The sequence below is a fragment of the Tamandua tetradactyla genome, chromosome 7 (genome assembly GCF_023851605.1).
Source record: "Tamandua tetradactyla isolate mTamTet1 chromosome 7, mTamTet1.pri, whole genome shotgun sequence".
Lineage (NCBI taxonomy): Eukaryota > Metazoa > Chordata > Mammalia > Pilosa > Myrmecophagidae > Tamandua > Tamandua tetradactyla.
Genome location: NC_135333.1, coordinates 16,673,065 through 16,689,603, shown reverse-complemented (window position 1 = coordinate 16,689,603; position 16,539 = coordinate 16,673,065). Strand labels below are relative to the sequence as shown.

Here is a 16,539-nt window from a genome sequence, read left to right as displayed (position 1 = left end):
TTTTAAAAATTTATTGAGACTTGTTTTATGGCCCAGCATCAATCTACCTTGTGGAACATACCATGTAAACTTGGAAAGTAAATGTACTTTGCAGTTGTTAGGTGTAGTATCCTATAAATACCAATTAGGGCAGGGTGTTTGTTGGTGTTGTTTTGATCTTCTATGTGTTTGCTGGCATTTTGTCTAGCTGTCCTCTCCATTACTTAGAGAAGGTAGTTAAAATCTCCAACCATGATTGTGGAATTGTCTGTCCCTTTAATCTGCCCATGTCTGCTTCCTGGATTTTGAAATTCTTTTATTAGGTTGTGTTAGTCTGTAAGCTACTGGAATGCAATGATATACCCGAACTGGAATAGCTTTTAAAAGGGGGAATTTATAGGCTACAACTTATTACAGTTCTAAGGCTATAAAAATGTCCAAACTAAGGCATCCATGAAAAGATATCTTAATTCAAGAAAGGTCAATGGGTCAGGAACACTTCTGTCAGCTGGGAAATCACGTAGCTGGCAAATTCTGGTCCCTTGCTCCTGGGCTCCATTGCTTTCAGCCTCTGTTCCTGTGGGGGTTCCTCACTTTGCTTCTCCAGGGCTGGCGTCATCTCTTGGCTTCCCTTGGCTCTCTTCAGGTTCTAGCTTGCTTAACATCTCATGGTGACGTCTGCTGGGCTCCAAGCATCTGTGTCAGCTGACTCTTTTTCTGTCAGCTCTGTCATTTCTGAGGTTTTTCCAAAATGTTTCCCCTTTTAAAGAATCTAATAACCTAATCAAGACCCACCTGGAATGGGCAAAGTCACATCTCCATCTAATCAAAAGTTTATACCCACAATTGGGTGTGTCACCTCCCCACAGAGATAATCTAATCAAAAGCTTCCAGCCTACAGTATTGAATCAGGATTGAAACATGGCTTTTCTGGGGTACATAACATTTTCAAAGCAGCACATAGGCCATAAACATTTATGATTGTTATATCTTCCTGATAAGTTGATTTATTTATCATTATGCAATGTTCTAGTTTGCTAGCCACTGGAATGCAATATATCAGAAACCGAACGGCTTTTAAAAAAGGGAAATTTAATAAGTTGGTAGTTTACAGTTCTAAGGCCAAGAAAATGTCCCAATTAAAGCAAGTCTATAGAAATGTCCAATCTAAGTCATCCAGGGAAAGATACCTTGGTTCAAGAAGGTCGATGAAGTTCAGGGTTTGTCTCTCAAGTGGAAGGGCTCATGACAAACACAGTCAGAGTTTCTCTCTCATCTGGAAAGGCACATGCTGAACACACTCAGGGTTCCTCTCTCATCTGGAAGGGCACATGGCAAACATGGAGTCATCTATTAGCTTCTTCTCCTGGCTTCCTGCTTCATGAAGCTCTCAGGGAGGCATTTTCCTTCTCCATCCCCAAAGGTCACTGGCTGGTGGACTCTGCTTCTTGTGACTATGTCATTCTGCTCTGCTCTCTCTGAATCTCTCATTCTTCAAAATATTTCCTCTTTTATAGGATTTAAAAAAACCAATCAAGACCCACCCAAATGGGTGGAGACACATCTCCCCTAATCCAGCTTAACAACCACTCTTGATTGGGTTATATCTCTAGGAAGATGATCTAATTATATACAGTATTGAATGGGGATTATTCTGCCCTTATGAAATGGGATTTAGATTAAAACATGGCTTTTCTACGGGACATACATCCTTTCAAATCAGCACACGCAATATAATAATTTTATCTACCTAGGTCTTATTTTCCAAAGAACATTTAGCTCTCCTTTGCAACCACTTAAAATTCTCCATAATTTCATTTAGGTATGGACTTCAAAGGCCATAGAACACCAAATACTCTTTGCATTTGTACTAAAATGCCATTACCTCCTCTCAGTTCCTGAAAACAGAAGCTCCTAGATGATTATAACTTAGTATTAAAGGAATTATCATTTGGTAACCTGTATGTCAGTAAAATTTTCACTAACTCTTCTCACAGTTGTCAATTTTTGTGATATTCCAAACAAAAATTATTTGGCACAAGTTGCTAATTATAGAATACTAAGTAGATAGATCAATGTTGAGTAAGTTTTAAAATTATCCATTTCAAGAGAAACATTAGCTCAAGAAACTTGAGCTTCTTCAAGAAATTAAGGGTTGAAAGTTACAAAATTAGATATATACAAAAGTGTATATATATAAGAAAATTCAAGTAGATGACAACCAGAGAATTGTAAGCAGGTTTCAATTTCTATAGAAAAATTTTAAAGCACATACAAATATACATTAAATGGTTTGATCTCTAAATATATTGCAGACCATTTAGAAATACAACATTTACCCCTAGATATTTACTTGTATGAAGCACTGATTTTCAAAATTTTTCTGTTTTTTTCTCTCATTTATTTGGAAAAATTCAAAAATGGTAGTCACACCCAAAGCTTTTTAAGCATACTGCTAGAACTTGATTTGAATAAATTATTTGTATTGGTGTATAGCTACAGAAAAATACTTATAGAGCTGAGTGACCCCTATTGGTTCATAACTGTTTAAAATATCTGTAATTTTCAAAGGCTGTGTGACAGTGCCTAAGAAAAAGGTAAAGACAAAACACAATGTTGAAAACTGAGCATCCATTGTGGCTAACTGCCCAAACTAGTGTAGGCACTTGGTAAAGTACTACCTGTAAAACAAGCAAACTCAAATATGCACCAAGTGCCCACCAAATGACAGTTGATTCCTGTTATTAAATGTAGTCTTTATAATAACACTTTAATATTATTACATTCCTTTTGCAGAAGTGGAACCAGGCTTTGAGAGATTAAATGGCTCACTGCAGGTCATATAGTTATAAGTGGGAGTGGAGGGATTTGAACCTAGATCTCCTAATCCTAGATGTGACATCTGTTCTACTGTGCCACAGAAACGTATAGATCAATGGTTGGCAACTTTTCTATAAAGGGCCAGACAGTAAATGCTTTAAGCTTTGCAAGCTATATGGCCTCTTTCGCAACTATTTAACTCTGCCCAATATTGCAGCATGAAAATAGTCATAGAAATATAGAAATAAATGAGTTTAGCTGTATTCTAGTAAAACTTTATTAACAAAAACAGGTGTTAGGCCAGATTTCGCCCAGAGGCTATAGTTTGCTGACCTCTACTATAGATTACAATACACAAACAAACAAAGTCTACCACCAAAGGACTAAGCTCTAAAGATTTTTCTTTCCCAAACTTCAGAGGCATTTGTCATTATTGTTCCACCTACTCTAGTAAATTATATCCAATAATTATGATTTCACTGTCTATTCATCTTACAGTTCCTATCACTTTCACAGTGTCAGACTTCTCCCTAATCCTAATTCCAGCCTTATCTTTAACACTGTAAAGCAGTGGTCAGCAACCTTTTTGATAGAAGAAGCAATTCAGGAAAATAAAACTTTTCCCTACTCTTAATTCAAATAGTTTTATAGAATCCCAAAATCAAAAGCATTGTGTTCTTACAATTCCCTATTTTATCCAATGTTTTTAAATGTTAATGCAAAATGGGTACTTCTTTTATGCTACCAAGGTGGTTATATCTGGGCAAGAGAATCATTTTTGTAATCCTCCATTTCTTAATTTATATAGTACTTTAGAATTCAAAAAATGTCTTCTACATTATTTCATTTATTTGTGGAGCAAACTTTGAAGCAGGTATTATTATAGAGAAATTGATACAGAATTTATGTGACTCAAAGTCACAATACTTCTTGTGATAGCTTGAAGCTGTATATGTATCCCCAAAAGAAATCATGTTCCTCTAATTCATTCCTGTGAGTGCAGACCTTCTGATTAGGTTATTTCTATTGAAAAGTGATTCACCTCATTCAAAGTGGGTCTTATACCTCTTACTGGAGTCCTTTACAAGAGAATGAAACAGAAAAAAGCCCCAGAGAAGTTTAAAGAAAATGACACACAAAGCTGCGAGAGACTGAAGCTAAATGAAAGAAACCCATACGGAAGCTGAGAGAAGAAGCCACTGAAGCTAGAAGCTTGAAGCAAGGAAACCCGGAGAGAAGGGAGAGTGACAGAGGAGTCCAGGATTAGCAGCAGCCTTTCTTCAGGCAGAAGGTATCATAATGATAATGCCTTGATTTGGACATTTTCCACGGCCTCAAAATCATAAACTTTTAAGTTAATAAATCCCCATTGTAAAAACCAATCTGTTTCTTGTATATTACATTTTATCAGCTTTAGCAACAAAAACACTTCTCTTCAACATAACATTGTCAAAAGGCCTCTTTTATGCAGGCACTGTGCTAGGTACAAGGAATAAAAAGATAAATAAAATCCCACTTTCCTGCCTTTCTTCCTTATCCTCTTTGTTAATCCTGACTTCACCTGCAACACTCATGCTTAGGAATAAGCGATTCTGAAAAAATTCTTCTGGTAATTTCCCAGGTAGCTTTTTCCCCTTAAGTCCTCCGCTTTGTTAAACTGAAAGTTGCATTAAATTAGATCCAATGTCTTTCTGGCAATCCACATAGGACATGCGGCTCTGGTCTTGGGTTGTGCTTCACTTCTTTATGGGGCAAGTCTCTCCAAGGACTCATCTACATTGTTAGGATTAATCATTGTTCTAGTTTGCTAGCTGCTGGAATGTAACATACAGAAATGGAACAGTTCTTAAAAAGGGGAATTTAATAAGTTGCAAGTTTACAGTTCTAAGGCTGTGAAATTGTCCCAATCAAAGCAAGGCTATAGAAATGTCCAATCTAAGGCATCCAGAGAGATACCATGGTTCAAGAAGGCTGATGACATCCAGGGTTTCTTGCACAATTAGAAAGGCACATGTCAAACATGGTGACGTCTGCTTTCTCGCCAGGCTTCTTGTTTCATGAAGCTTCTGGGAACATTTTCCTTCTTCATCTACAAATGTCTCTGGTGGCATGGCTTCTCTGCTTTGTTGTTCTCGTCACCCTGCTGTGGCTCTGCTCTCTTGGAATCTTAAGCCTTTTCCAAAATGCTTCCTCTTTTAAAGGATTCCAGCAAACCAATCAAGACCCACCTGGAATGGGTGGAGTCACATCTACCTCTAATGAAATGTTAATACCCAAAAGTGGGTAAGTCACATCTCCATGGAGATAAAGTTTCCAACCTACATTATTGAATAGGGATTAAAAGAAAAGGTTGCTCCTGCAAGATTGATTAGGATTAAAACATGGCTTTTCTAGGGTACATAAATCCTTTCAAACTAACACAATCATTTTTTTTTTAATGTTTAGAATGCCTGGATATCAAGTTATTTCTGATAAAAGAAAACTTTTTCATGCAATCTAGGTTCTCAGTACTTTATTGAACAATTCATAAATCAGGGAGCATCCCATTCAGAAAGGAGAAGGAAGAGCCACAGAGGGGACAGAAAGGGGAATCTCATTTGGGAAAATGTGAAAGCAAGTGAAGAAGTGTTCTGATAGGCTAACAGTGAATTTCCAGTTTACAAAGGGGGAGTTTTACAAAGTGGAGAACAGATATACTTTGATTAATAAAGTATGCTTATCCATTCTGATAAACTATCTCTACTGGACAGAAACTAATTTTATCACTAGGTACTGCATATCAACAACCCTGAAGGGTGTTGTTTTGGTTTGCTAAAGCTGCCAGAATGCAATATACTAGAAATGGACTGGCTTTTACAAAGGGGATTTATTAAGTTATAAATTACAATTCTAAGTCCATGAAAATGTCCAAATTGAGGCACCGATAAGAGGAGACCTTCTCAGAGGAAGGCAGCTGGCAGTGATGGTTCCTCTGTTATATGGAAGGCACATGGTGCTCTCTGCTGTCCTTCTTTTCCAGCTTCTGGATTCAAACAGCTCTCTCATCTTTTGTTAGTCCTTCTTGCTTCTCCCTGAGACATTTTCCTTTTCAGCTTCTCTAAACTCTTTCGGCAATTTCTCTTAAAGGATTCCAGCAAGCTGATTAAGACTCACCTTGAATGGGCAGGGTCACATCTCCATGAAAACAACTTATTCAAAAGGTTCCACCCAATAATAGGTCTGCCCCCACAAGATCAGATTTTAAAAATAGGCTTTTCTGGGGGTACATAACAGATTCAAGCCAGCAAAGAAAACCCCTGTCAGTCAGGTGTTTTTGTCTTCTGGAAAAGGGTTCTTCTCCCGGCAACACCAGCAGTGCATGTAGCCATTTCCTTTTACTTAACAGTTCTTACTATATTATCCTGTTTACTACATTTTTTTTAGTTTTATTTCCTCCAAATAAATATAAATCCCTTGTGGTCTCTATTTTTGCTTCCAATCTCTTTTAACTGGCATCATTTACTATTTTTCTTCTTCAATATTTGTGCTGGTTTGAAAGATGCATGTACCCTAGAAAAGACATGTTTTAATCCTAATCCCATTTTGTAAAGGCAGCCATTTCTTCTAATCCCTATTCAATACTGTATGTTTGAATCTGTAATTAGATCATCTCCCTGGAGATGTGACTCAATCAAGAGTGGTTGTTAAACTGGATTAGGTGGAGATGTGTCTCCACTCATTCAGGTGGGTCTTGATTAGTTTACTGGAATCCTATAAAAGAGGAAACATTTTGGAGAATGAAGGACATTCTGAGAGAGCAGAATGACACAGCCACGAGAAGCAGAGAGTCCACCAGCCAGCAACCTTTGGAGATGAAGAAGGAAAATGCCTCCTGGGGAGCTTCATGAAACAGGAAGCCAGGAGAGAAAGCTAGCAGATGACACCATGTTTGCCATATGCCTTTCCAGCTTTCTTTTTTTTTTTTTTTAGGCAAAATAAATACTTTATTGTTTTAATATTTTTTAGAAATCAGCCTTTGTGTGATCATTCAAACATGCATAAACCTTTTAGATATTCTTTCAAAGAATACTGTTAACATCGTAACCACTTCTGATTAAAATTTCACACACAAAGAAATATAATGAGTTGAAAATTATAAATGCTAAAAGAAAAATTCCAATAACATCCGGTTGTTACTTTACACACCTATTTAACACATAGAAAACCAAATAGAATCAGCTTTCTTGAACCAAGGTATCTTTCCCTGGATGCCTTAGATTGGACATTTCTATAGACTAGCTTTTTTTTTTAACACACTAAAAACAGATTTATAATTTATGTCTATAATTATACTCCCATAAAGTTAATTTTAATAAGTTTTTAAAAGAAGTCTATAGACTTGTTTTAATTGGACATTTTCTCATCCTTACAACTGTGAACTAGCAACTTATTAAATTCCCCTTTTTAAAAGCCTTTTTGATTCTGGTATATTGCATTCCAGCAGCTAGCAAAAGACTTGTTTTAATTGGAACATTTTCTTGGCCTTAGAACTGTAAAGTAGAAACTTATTAAACTTATTTTATTATTAAACTTAATAAGTTTAAACTGCTAGGGTTTAATACACGTATTAAATTCCCCTTTTAAAAGCCATTCTATTTCTAGTATATTGCATTCTGGCAGCTAGCAAACTAGAACAATATTCATTCTGCATATAATCAATTCCTTATGTCTACTTGTTTTTCTTCAATTAATTTTAAAGTTAGGATAATATCTAAAGTGGGTTCTTGATATCATCCATTGAATCACTTATCATAGTCATTTCTTCAAGATCTAGTCTTAATTCTTTCAGTTCTTATTAGTTGGCTAATTTGCATAGTTTTCCTAATATTTTCACTAAGTACATTCAGTAGTTTTCAGCACTTTTAATTTCAGGTCAGCATTTTTAGATTACAAATGATGCACAGGGTCCTTTGGGTCAATATCAAAGAGTCTGGTGAATGAAACTTTCTTAGCCTTACTTACCTCTGCAATCAAGTCATGCAACTCTCCTTCACTAGGACAGCATCCTAACGACCTGATAATTGTTCCAATCTCTCTGGGGAAAAAAAAAGTCATCAATACTTTAAGAACATAAACTCTGAATGAAGAGGCAAATGCTATGTATCTCTCAATTATTTCAGAGCATATAAAGATACTTCCTGGAGAAAGGAAAAGGCAGACAAGTGAACCAAAGAAAAAAGTGTTCTCATTGACTGGCAAATTCAAACCTGCCTGGGCCAATATAAGAAAGTTCTAGAGAAAGAAATAGAGAAAAAAAGAAGAAGAAAAAGAAATGTCAGCCCATTACTAGATGATTTTAAGTGTAACACCTTGTTTGAACCTCATCTTTACCTTCTTTAAAAAGGGGGTGATAATGTCTACCTGAGGTTTCTAGTGAAGTTTACATTAGCGCAGAGTACTTAAAAGTATGGCCTCTAGTGCCAGACTGCTAGGATTCAAATCCCACTTCAGCAGGTCACTAGACTTTGCTAGTCTGAGCAGGTTACCTACGTTATCTCTTTTTGGTAAGCCTCCTGCTCTGTAAACTAGTACCTGCCTCAAAACACTTGTAACTATGCTGTGCACACACTTAGGCTAAATAAATATAAGATATCATTAATGTAAAGCAGAGCTATTAGCAGAGTAGCTACTAAATAAATATTAGATACTGTCAAAAGAAATAAAATAGAGTTACTATAGCTGATTTCAAATGGAGTCAGGAAGTCATTACAGACCTTACTCTTATGCAATTCTCAGCCAGATATCACCAACTGCCAAAGTATGCAAAGCTTCAAGCAACAATGTTCCTCTGAAACCCTAAGGACATCTGGACACCAGACACAAACCACAAGATAAGGAACTCAGAAAACTAAACTGAAGGATATTTGGAGTTCCCCAAATATCCACCAACCAAATTTAGGTAATCTCTTTCTTTAAAAACCCTTGCTTAGGTGCGATGAAAGGACAGGATTTAGGTTGCTACCTAAAGCTGTGCTCTCTGATTGCAATTCTAAGACCCCCAATAAAAGACTTTGTTGCCTTGCAGCTTATCTTGTTATTTCTCAGTTGACATTGTCACCTCACCCTCCCCAACAATACTGTAATTCAATTCAACAAATAACGTAAAAGTATAAATTATATTAGGCAATCTCTGGATACTAAGATAAGACATTTATAATAGATTATTAAATATTTGTATTCAAAGAGATTAAAATTAAAATTGTAATATTTGCATGTTAATTTAACTTCACAGATATTCATTTAACTAGAATACTTAACTTCTTAAAATCCTGGATGATTTTAGTGGTATTATCTTTTTTGCCAGAGAAAACTTTTTTTTAAGTTCTGAAGTAAGGAGACCTCCAAGAACTTTTTTTTTGTATGCTGTATGGTGGTGGGGGCGGGGTCACATTTCATTCATTTTCCATGAGAGTATCCCATTATCACAGCACCATTTGTTGAATTTTTTTTTGTGGTGGGGAGACGGGGAGTTCATGGGCCAGGTATCAAACCTGGGTCTCCAGCATGGGCAGGTGAAAACTCTACCAATGAACTACCCTTTTACTCCCCTGAGAAAACATTTTAAATAAAATATATTTAAATTCCTAACTTAAAGAAGTTGCAGGGTTTTCAGAAAAAAAAAACAAAGTTGATAACTGTGAAAGATAGGGTTCTTAATTTTCATTTACTGATTTTCCTTCATAATAATGAAGGGTTAAAAAACATGTAATGTCTTCATGTCAACTATATTTCATACTACCATGAATACCTTATTCTTAACATTTTTGTTTTTCATGCCCCATATCCCTCATCAGGCAGTATCTGAACATACGTTCTTAAAAGGAACTAGAAACCTTTTATAAGACTATACTTTTTGTTCTGAAGTTTCAAAATATGTCCCTGAAACACCAATGTAATAAGCATATTATTGTATGAGACTAGCTATTTTATTCATTACAATAAATATTTAATAAGTATAGACCCATGTGTCCCATTGATTAATACTACAAATATAAGTAAGTTCTTGAATGAACTACTCCAACGGTATGAATCTTGCACAAAGAGTATAATTTCCAGGTGTGCTGGTTTGAAAGGATGTATGTCCCCTAGAAAAGCCATGTTTTAATCTAAATCCCTTTTCATAAAGGCAGAACAATCCCTATTCAGTACTGTATGTTTGAAGCTGTAATCAGATCATCTCCCTGGAGATGTGATTTAATCAAGTGGTTGTTAAACTGGTTTAGGGGATGACATGTCTCCACCCATTTGGGTGGGTCTTGATAAGTTTCTGGAGTCCTATAAAAGAGGAAACATTTTGGAGAATAAGAGATTCAGAGAGAGGAGAGCAGAACGATATAGCCATGAGAAGCAGAGTCTACCAGCCAGCGACCTTTGGAGATGAAGGAAAATGCCTCCCAGGGAACGTCATGAAACAGGAAGCCTGGAGAAGAAGCTAGCAGATGATGCCGTGTTTGCCATGTGCGCTTCCAGATGAGAGAGGAACCCTGACTGTGTTTACCATGTGACTTCTCACTTGAGAGAGAAACTCTGAACTTCATCGACCTTCTTGAACCAAGGTATCTTTCCCTGGATGCCTTTAATTGGACATTCCTATAAACTTGTTGTAATTGGGACATTTTTAAAAAATTTATTTATTAATTTAAAAAAATTTAACAAATAAACTAAAACATTAACATATATAATCAGTAATTCACAATATCATCAGTTAGTTGCATATTCATCATTTCTTAGAATATTTGCAGCAATTCAGAAAAAGAAATAAAAAGAAAACAGAAAAAAAAAGATTATACATACCATACCCCTTACCCCTCGCTTTCATTAGCATTCAAACTAAATTTATTTTAACATTTGTTCCCCCTATTATTTATTTTTATTCCATATGTTCTACTCATCTTTTGACAAGGTAGGTAAAAGGAGCATCAGACACAAGGTTTTCACAATCACACAGTCACATTGTGAAAGCTATATCATTATTCAATCATCCTCAAGAAACACGGCTACTGGAACACAGCTCTACATTTTCAGGCAGTTCCCTCCAGCCTCTCCATTACATCTTGAATAACAAGGTGATATCTGCTTAATGCGTAAGAATAACCTCCAGGATAACCTCTCGACTCTGTTTGGCATCTGACAAAGTGACAAAGTCATTGACACTTTGTCTCACTTCACTCCTCCCCCTTTTGGTCGAGAGGGTTTTCTCAATTCCTTGATGCTAAGTCTCAGCTCACTCTAGGGTTTTTGTCAATCCCTTGATGCTGAGTCTCAGCTCATTCCAAGATCTCTGTCCCACGTTGCCAGGAAGGTCCACACCCCTGGGAGTCATGTCCCACGTAGAGAGGGGTAGGGTGGTGAGACTGCTCGTTGTGCTGGCTGGAGAGAGAGGCCACATCTGAGCAACAAAAGAGGCTCTCTTGGGGGTGACTCTTAGACCTAAATTTTAAGTAAACTTGACTTATCCTTTGTGGGGTTAAGTTTCATATAAACAAACCCCAAGACTGGGGGCTCAGCCTATAGCTTTGGTTGTCCACACTGCTTGGGAGAATATCAAGAATTCAACTTGGGGAAGTTTAATTTCTCCCCGTTCTCACCTCAGACATTTTCTTGGCCTTAGAACTGTGAACCAGCAACTTACTAAACTCCCCTTTTTAAGAGTCATTCCATTTCTGATATATTGCATTCCGGCAGCTAGCAAACTAGAACACCGGGTATGGGGAAAACTGTTATTGCATGTTATGGGCTATGTTTAACAGGAAAACATCAACAGTGCCACAGCAATAGCAGGGGTAAATGATGGGGGAGGGACAAGAGTTAGGGGGAGGTTTGGATTGTCTATTTGGAGAGGGTGTGTTTATTGGTTATCTTTCTCTTGGGAACAACGAAATTATCTAAAATTGAGAGTGTTGATGGATTCTTGACTTTGAACACTATACAGGATGCCCAATGGATGGAGGTGGCTGAAGGATACACTGACTGAGAAGTAGGTTGGCAAATGATGGTGTAAATATATGATTAAACATAATGCTGTTCAATCATATGTTGTGAGGCATGCAACGACATGAATGAACCTGTGGGACATTTGATGAGGCACAATAAGCCAGAAACAAAAGAGCAAATATTGTATGATCTCATTTAGAAAATGCTTATGAGAAAAATGGGGCCTAGATTGTAAGCTCTTATAGCAGTCACATTTAGTCTGGAGTGGTAATTATTTCTGGATTATGAAGGGCTGTCTTATTTATATATAACCTGGTATTTAGGAATAAAAATGAAGCTGATTGGGTTACCAAAGATTAATGTAATTCAGAATACAGGGGTAAGGAAGACACTGCCTGTATTTTAGACTTTCACCTACTCTTTAAGATCAAAGAAAGATTTATTTTGTCCAGAACCTAAATTTTCTATAGCACATAATCTAACTCAACCTGTCTGGATAGATCATTTAAACAATCCAAACACAGGGAATCCAGAATAAGAATGAGGGCCTTTAATCCTATACAGCTTAATGTAATGCCTGGATACATCCCAGAGTATTTAATCAAAAAGTATTGGCAGGGCAGTGGAATGGTGGCTCAGTGACAGAATTCTTGCCTGCCATGTCGGAAATCAGGGTTCAATTCCCGGTGTGTGCGTATGCGAGAAAAAAAAAAAGTATTGGTAAAGTCCCTTGAGGGATGGGAGAAAAAATATGGAACTATTAAACTTTACCACCAGGGAATCCCCTGATGCTGTGTCAAACATTAGGAACACCCAAATCAATAGGCCAAACCTTTTTTCTTGAGGCTTGCTCCTGTGAAGCTTACTTATGTAGCAGAGAAGCTTAACCTACCTATAGATCTGCCTAAGAGTTACTTCTGAAGGACCTCTTTTGTTGCTCAGATGTGGCCTCACTCTCTCTAAGCCCAACTCTGTAAGTGAAATTATTGTGTGTGTCCCCCGCCCCCCCATGTGGGACATAACATCCAGGGGTGAGTCTCCCTGATGGCATGGGAGATGACTCCCAGGGATGAGTCTGGTCCTGGTGCCATGACACCCAGACCAAAAAGGGAAAAAGAAGTGCAACAAATAAGGTATCAGTGGCTGAGAGAGTTTATTAAATAGAGTAAAGAGGCTACACTGGAGGTCACTCCTATGCAAGCTACAGTTAGACATTGTTACTTATAATAACTTGCCAAACCCCAACCAAAACCATTCCAGCCAATCATAAAGAACACCTACGGCATTATTTAAGATTCTGCAAAGGTTCCATGCACTAGGGTAACTTTCCAGAAACCTACAACCCCCACATAGGCCCCTGGACCAGATAAGTCCTGAAATGCAGAGGGGCCACCCTTTCCAGAACATCAACTAGTTTCATCCCCTATCCCATATTATCAACAGCCCCTTCCAACATGAAATGGTTAGAATGGGCAAAACCCAATACTCCTAAAGAGTAGGAGAAAGATCACAGATGATGGTGGAGTTATACATAGAAGGTAGGGTTTATCAAATGAGTATGATTGCTGAATCATTATATTGATATTTCTTTTAATCTGCAGTATCTTGGAGCAACCAGTAGTAAAAACATAAAAATGTGGAATTGTTACCCATACCAAACTCTGAAATGTGTTCTGTGACCAATTGTTGTGATGTGCTTTAAAATGTATTGCTTTTTTTTTTTTTTTTAGGAAATGCACTAGCCAAAATACAAATTTTATACCAAATAAACATTTTTTGCTTTAGTTTCACACATAAGTTGAAATTTTAAAATATTAATTACCATCTATTTTCAGCACCCTGCAGTAATGACATTCCTCTGTTCTTCCTCACGCAAAAACATTTTTAAAATTTGTACATTTAGTTACTATCATTATACACTCTAGGCATTCCTAGAATATACTATCTCAGTCTTCATCGTCTATCTTTCTTTCCGGTTTCATTTGTGTCCCCAGCCCTCCTCCCTCTATCATTCTCACATTCAGCTTTATTCAGTGTTTTAACATAATTGTATTACAGTTAGGTAGTATTATGCTGTCTATTTCTGAGTTTTTACATTCAGTCCTGTGGCACAATCTGTATCCCTTCAGCTCCAATTACCCAATATCTTACCCTATTTCTATCTCCTGATGGTCTCTGTTACCAACAAAATTCTCCAAGTTTATTCACTAATGTCAGTTCATATCAGTGAGACCATACAGTATTTGTCCTTTTGTTTCTGGCTAATCTCACTCAGCATAATGTCCTTAAGGTCCATCCATGTTGTTACATACTTCATAACTTTATTCTGTCTTACGGCTGCATAATACTCCATCGTACGTATATACTACAGTTTGTTTAGCCCCTCATCTGTTGATGGACATTTTGGCTGTTTCCATCTCTTCGCAATTGTAAATAATGCTGCTATAAACATTGGTGTGCAAATGTCTGTTTGTGTCCTTGCCCTCATGTCCTCTGAGAAGATACCTAGCAATGGTATTGCCAGGTCATATGGCAATTCTATATTTAGCTTTCTGAGGAACCGCCAAACTGCCTTTCACAGCGGTTGTACCATTTGACATTCCCACCAACAGTGGATAAGTGTGCCTCTTTCTTCATATCCTCTCCAGCACTTGTCATTTTCTGTTTTATTGATAATGGCCATTCTGGTGGGTGTGAGATGATATCTCACTGTGGTTTTGATTTGCATTTCTCTAATAGCCAGGGAAGTTGAGCATCTCTTCATGTGCCTTTTGGCCATTTGTATTGCCTCCTCTGAGAAGTGTCTGTTCAAGTTTTTCGCCCATTTTGTAATTGGGTTGTTTGTCTTTTTGTTGTTGAGTTTAACAATCTCTTTATATATTCTGGATACTAGACCCTTATCTGGTATATCTTTTCTAAATATTATTTCCCATTGTGTAGGTTGTCTTTTGACTTGATGAAGTTCTTTGATGCACAAAAGTGTTTAATTTTGAGGAGTTTCCATATATTTATTTCTTTCTTCAATGCTCTTGCTTTGGGTGTAAGGTCTATAAAACTGCCTCCAAGTATAAGATTTATAAGATATTTCCCTATATTTTCTTCTAATTTATTGCTTTTTTATATAAAAAAAGTCAAGTGTGATGATAAATGCACAGCTAGATGAAGATATTATGAACCACTGACTGTACGTTTTGGATGATTACATGAGATGTGAATATATAATATTTATCAATAAAAATAAATTTTAAAAATATTTAATAAGGCAAGGACAAGAAATATGAATTCATATATATTCAAAGAAATTTATCCCCTCCACAATACTCCAGGCCTTTTGTTATGCAAATGAGAAAACTGCTGAAGCTACAGAATGGAAGGACTGCTTTTGTAACATTACATAACAAAAAGCAGGGCAGGAAAGGGAGGGGGAGAAGGAAGAGACCTGAAAGCCCTTATAGAATTTTGAGAGAGTGGCAGGGAGGGGCTCTAGATAATGGAGAGAAGTAGGGCTGCACTGACCAGTACAATAGCCTTGAAATTACATGTGGCTACTGAGCACTTTAAATGTGACTTACACTGAATTGAAAATGTGCTGTAGGTATAAAATATACAAGGATTTCAAAACTTACTATGAAAAAAAGAACATAAAATCTCACGAATAACTCATTTATGGATTATTTGTTGAAAGTATAATATATCAGATGCATTGCATTAAAAAACATTGTTAATTAATTTTCTGTTTTTATTTTATTCTTAATGTGGCTACTAGAAAATTTAAAATTATGTGTGTAATTCTATTCTAGAGAACAGATGCTATTCGGAGTTAGATTTTGGGAAGAAAGATAAAAGGAAAATTACAATTCCTGTATATTTTACTGTGTCAGCAATGTAATCCCCCTTTATCCCTCTCTGAGAGACTTTAAATTACTTTTCAATGTTTTGGGGACATTGGATTATGGTTCCTTTCTGACGTAATACTGGCCCAAGGTAGCTATTTTAAATTAAGTTTACTTACAGATATGAGATTATGGCTCAAATTTTTATACCTTAATAATGACTAATAATTATAGTTTGTATAGTACTTTATTTACAAAATATTTGGAAAATACTTTCACATACACCAATCTTATCTGATCTTCATAAAAACCCTATAATATACCTAGATATTATTATCCCAATTCACAGATCAGTAAACTAAAACTTGGAGATGAATAATTTGCCCAATGTTACACAGCTAGTGAGTGCTAACACCAGAATTAAATTGTATTTTTAATGATTCTAATCCTATTTTTTTAATTAAAAAAATATTTATGAATACCTATTATGCATCAGAAAATATGCTAGGTTCTAGGAACACATGAATGAATATGACAAAAATTGCTCTCCTGGAATTTACATTCTAATAGGTAAGAATAACAATTAAACAAGCAATTACAGTAGAGGAAATAAATTGGAAGAGAGTGGTTCAAAGAGGCATAAAGAAATAAACCATTTGGGTAATTATAAATGCCAATATTATTGTAGTGTATTGTTTAGTATGTAACTACTTTTTACTTCCCACAGGTGCTAAAATGCTAATGCATAAAAAGTAATGTAAAAGAATTAAGATACAAAGAAGGACACTATTTGTTAATAAAAGGGACAATTTATCAAAGAAATCATAACAATCATAAATATTAATGCATCAAGCCAGAGTGCCTCAAAATACATGAGGCAAACACTGACAACACTGAAAGGAGAGAAGTAGACATCCCTACAATTATAGTTGGA

The 16,539-nt window shown here is 36.3% G+C and overlaps 1 protein-coding gene across 6 annotated transcripts in view; it reads right to left on the bottom strand.

The window, feature by feature from the left end:
* DRC8 (dynein regulatory complex subunit 8) overlaps positions 1-16,539 on the bottom strand; it is a 161,881-nt gene that overhangs the window by 35,794 nt on the left and 109,548 nt on the right. For 4 of the 6 annotated variants that reach the window (XM_077168520.1, XM_077168517.1, XM_077168515.1 and 1 more), the window contains one exon: positions 7,801-7,873. The exons of the other annotated variants lie outside the window; for them this stretch is intronic. In XM_077168520.1, coding sequence (XP_077024635.1) covers positions 7,801-7,873 — 73 coding nt within the window. The remainder of the gene's footprint in view (positions 1-7,800; positions 7,874-16,539) is intronic. 6 annotated transcript variants of the gene reach the window in all.